At 33.4% G+C, this 4,968-nt stretch overlaps 1 protein-coding gene across 1 annotated transcript; it reads left to right on the plus strand.

The window, feature by feature from the left end:
* Window positions 1-2,457: 2,457 nt before the first annotated feature.
* LOC107723288 (major histocompatibility complex class I-related gene protein-like) lies at window positions 2,458-4,126 on the plus strand (the record flags this gene model as incomplete). Its single annotated transcript, XM_016531855.1, has 2 exons — window positions 2,458-2,577; window positions 3,866-4,126. Coding segments are annotated over exons 1-2 (310 nt in total), but the record flags the coding sequence as incomplete, so codon positions are not given.
* Between the last annotated feature and the right edge of the window lie 842 nt (window positions 4,127-4,968).

Genomic DNA, 4,968 nt, shown 5'->3' on the forward strand with positions numbered 1-4,968 from the left:
TGTGCGCTATCTGTCACGCCCACTGAAGGCTCGTTAGTAGATCACACGTGCGCTGAAGTGAACTAACCCTGGAACAGAAGCTGCTCCGGAGCAGGTTATCTTCAGAGAGCACGTTACTATGGTTACTTACATACCCTGAAAGTAACCTCCGATTTTGGAACCAAAAGCTTATCCCCAAACATACCCGGGTATGTCACATAACCTGCTTTTTGGAATACCCCCCAGCACTCCAGAACCGGAAGCTGCAAAATAAGAGAAATTATTAGAATTATGCTCATTGGTCACACACATAACTGAACGTATTAAAAAGTAGTTTTGAGTAGGCTACGAAATGCAGCAAAACCTACCACCAAAAAACAATGCATGCAATAATAGATTTTTTGTATATGGTCGAAATCTCAGTCATCGTTGCCCTGCTTGATAAAATGATAACTCCGTGTATAAGTAGGCTGTTTGGTCTGTTCGGTCGGATTTTCCCCAAACCATTTCGTGCAGCTTGCAGCACTTTTAGTTTCACTGCGTGTTTAGGCGCATGCTCTATTGACTAGCCTACGATTTGTTTTGCGATAAGGTAGTTCAGCAGGACCAGCTTTGTGCCACAATATATGTAATGTATGTAACACAAATTATTAACATCACATCATGTAAAGGTCTTGTGCTCTCTCTCTTGGAATTTTACTCTAAATTAACTAAAAATCATACTCCGCTCTAAAACATGAATTTTAACCTTTCTCGTAGTTATTCAGAGCGACTCCACTAGGTGACGCCCTAAGTCAACAATAGTATTCCAAACCCGCCAGACTGTGGCTATGACACTGGAGGATTTTGTCATGATATCACATGGTTTCTCGGAACAGAGTGCAGTTAAGGACAAAGGGAAATATCTTATTAATCACTTATTGTCTCTCGTAATGTGATGATAGCAGATAACCAAACCTGTATCAGTACAGTTTTATGCATCATGTTTGCATATCATTATTATTTTTTAAGTTGTGTGAAAACAGAGGGCTATAGCCGTACTTGATTAAAACGTATTGTGTTACATTTGAGAGTTTTGATCTGTCTGTTAGTAAACACTTTGTGCCACTGGAAAAAAACCCAGTCACGTATAAAATGGAGTATAGTACCTCCATAGCACTGTTTATAGTACTTTTCTTTTGCATAAATGCTGCACTTCATCCGTATGTTCATCAATGCTTAATTAACTTAAATATTTTGTAGCCTTAAATATATTTGTATTTAAATATTTTAAACCACATTTTTTCTTCCATAATGAACTTAAATTGTAACTGTAAACCAAAGCTGTAAATAGACAAAGGCTAATTTGGTGCAGTAACTTGGCAATGTAGTTCTTCAAAACTGAGGACAAAGTTATTGTCCTCAGTTTTATGCTCCATATCATATAAAATATAAAAATTATAATAAAAAAACATATCAAAGCCCTGCATATTGAATCCAAATCTAAACCAAAGCTTTCTAGCTCCTCTTATGTCTCTGATACGAGCTTAAACATCAGTTAGGTCTGTGTTATTTCTCTATTAATATTAGCTACTTAATATTAGTAATAATGCCTGTTGTTTGAACAACTGGAAACAAGAAGGTATGAAGACACATGATACCCAACATAACACCTCAAACCTCATCTTGTCTCTTTAGCTCATGTAAGTGTACATCATTTTATGCATATTTGTCAAATGTACTATTCAATTTTTGTAGGTATTAATCTGTTTTAAGAAGGAGAAATCTAAATGCACTTTTAACATACATTCTATGTTCTCTGTCTAAGTGTTTGCTAAAAAATCTGCTCTCTGCCATTTACTGTTGCTCTTTCATTTAACTCTATTCTAGCTTGTGATTTTCAAGAAGCAGCATATATGTAACACATTTATATGTATGAGCTGCTAATGCATTTAGAGCATTATTTTACGTGACAATGACAACCATTAAATATGTGTTTGTTTTTTTGTTTTGTTAAATTATGTATTGTGGTTTGGTAGCTTTAAGGCTGGTAATAGAAGATGAAGGTAAATGAAAAGTAATCTTTAATTCTGAGGACCACAAAACTTTATCCATATATCCATCCATCCATCTATTTATGTGTGTATGTGTACATTTGTGTATGCACACAGAAAGTAAAAGGAAGTTTAATAGAGGTTTACATATTTGAGAAATAGTAAACGACACAACATTAATTCAAACACATACTGCATGGATTAAGCATGAAGAGGTTATCCAGAATCAGTAGCTCAGAAATGCCGAATAGAATGAAAATACATTTCCAAAACCGCATATTTTTAGTGATCTCTGTTCTTTCACTTTCGAAGTCATCCTGGGTTTGGATAATCACCCTAGTGATTTCTGATGTAGTATCAGCTCCGGATTTCTACTGGCCAGTATTTGCTTGCCTATTGCATTATAGGCGGAGTTAGAGGTTCATATTTCTCTTTCTGGTTGGAAAAAAGACAGTTGTGCTTGAGTATTGTGAAGAGAGAAGAAGCTGGTGCACTGAATCTATCAAAAACAGAAATATGCAGTTTGTAATACTACTGGTCGTCTGCCTTCATATTGCTAGTGGAGGTAAGTTTGATTATGTCTTTTAAATGTAGATGTTAGAAATTATTTAACACATACATAAAATAATTGCACAAATCAGTAATATGGCGATGAATTAGCATATCCTATATTAATTACGAAAGGGTAAACCCTAATGTCGAGCTCACTTGTTCATTTTGTTGGATTTTGGAAAAAAATTGCCAGTGGTCGTTCCCCCAAGGTTGCTCCAAGAAAGCATTGTTTTATGCATTTTAAGCAGCCGATATTTAACATTTAATATTAAAAACAATAATGTTTAAGTTAACATTTAACACAACATTTAATGTAACAAGGTCTTTGTATTTGGTGCAATATAGGCCACATCTTGGGGGAAATGGCTATTATGCGTTTTTAAGAAAAAATAATGTGGACTATCTCTACCTTCACAATAACATGCATGTAGGCTACGTTTTTTGACTTAGTTCGCTTAGTTGGTAAATATTTGTTTTCTGTACGGTGCGTGTATTATTAATATTACCTATTGTCGGATGTACAGACAATGTCATGCCCACAGATGATCAGGCATAATGTTGTTCAATTGCAATATTATCCACTAGATGGCAGTGCAAACAAAGGCTTTTCTTTCTATCTTTAATTAAATTAAGATGGTTCAGAACAGAAACAAACAAACAAACAACAATCTTGATGTGACTATACATTATCCTACTGGTTACTTACCAAACAAATAAATGCATGGATTGATTGTCCTAACTGTAATTAATTATTTTATATATTTTATTATATTTCATAATTTCTTTAGGTCTAAACTTTTAATACATTATACTGTATAAAAAATATGATCAGTAAGTCATGGCAACTTACTTTTTTATTTTCATGTATTTTATGTATTTTATGTTATTTGAAATTCAACTTGATTTTTAAGTTGGTTTCATGAAATTTAAGTTTAAATGACTTGTATAACTAAGTAGCCACTGAACTTAAGTTTTTTATTTGATTTTTTGTTTTTACAGTGGATTTAATTATTATATTTCTAATTAGAATATTTATGCTATCAGTCCTGACTGACTGTTTTATAAGGCTGTTTTATAAGGCTGCTAATTAGCCTTAGCATTAGCTTTGAAACGAGACAGGTTTATCAGTGTATTATGTATAGCATTGTATTAGCCTACTGGTGTTGAATATTAATATTTCGTGTTGAATATTAATATTAATGATTTGTTGTCAATACAATGCTGTTTTCATTAGTTAAAATATGACTTTTATTGTATTTTGCTCACCATAATAAGATCAAAACATGATTGTTCTATTTCAGCAATCCACAGCTGGAAAGCCTATTACACTGGAACAACTGGGTTGAGTGAGTTTCCAGAGTTTGTGGCACTGAATCTCATTGATGATCAGTTAATGGGATATTTTGACAGCAAAACCAACCGCTTTAAGAGCCAGTTCAAATGGATGGAAGACAATCTTGGGAAAGATTATGATGTGCAAGAGACTAACACTCTTCAGGGCCATGCTACAACATTCCCAGTCAATGTTAGAACGGTAATGGAACGCTTCAACCAAACCCAAGGTATTATGGTTTCAATTGTATTATTTCTGGTCTTAAAGACTTTTCATATTGTTAGAATAGCGAAAAGTTTTTAAAAATAAATAATTGTGTATATGTTATATTATTTTAGTAAAGCTGTACATAAATAGCTGTTGGCTTTTAGTCAGGTCAGGTCAAGTTAAATTTATCAAGCAGATTTAAAAGCAAGAAATTTTCAACAAAATGATAGACAAGAAGATAAGTGTTCTTTGGTCACTTTTGACCGAACAATTTTACATTATGAATGAAAAAAAAAATTGAGGGCATGATTTGACAAGGCTAAGTAGTCATTAAAAAAATAGTCATGCTTGTGGACCGGCATAGAACATGAATGAGAAATGGACAAAATATATGAAAATACAGAACATTTTTGTGTGTACAATCTACAAATCAGCCACAATGCAGAAAAAAGTGCACAGGAATGAAGGGGTGACACTCTAAAATATCAAGAACAGACACACACTCACTTACATGCAGACTATTATACTATTATACACACAAATTAACTGGTGTGGCTGTAACAATATGTGACCCTGGAGCACAAAACCAGTCATAAGTAGCACGGGTGTAAGCAAAATGGGTGAGCAATAGCCAACAATACATTGTCTGGGTCAAAATTATAAATTTTTCTTTTATGCCAAAAATCATTAGGATATTAAGTAAAGATTATGTTCCATGAAGATATTTTGTAAATTGCCTACAGTAAATACATAAAAACTTAATTTTTGATTAGTAATATGCATTGCTAAGAACTTATTGAGGTGATTTTTTTGCACCCTCAGATTCCAGATTCTCAAATAGTTGTATCTCGGCCAAATATTGTC

The sequence above is a fragment of the Sinocyclocheilus rhinocerous genome, unplaced genomic scaffold (genome assembly GCF_001515625.1).
Source record: "Sinocyclocheilus rhinocerous isolate Xijiao unplaced genomic scaffold, SAMN03320098_v1.1 scaffold6326, whole genome shotgun sequence".
Classification (NCBI taxonomy): Eukaryota; Metazoa; Chordata; class Actinopteri; order Cypriniformes; family Cyprinidae; genus Sinocyclocheilus; species Sinocyclocheilus rhinocerous.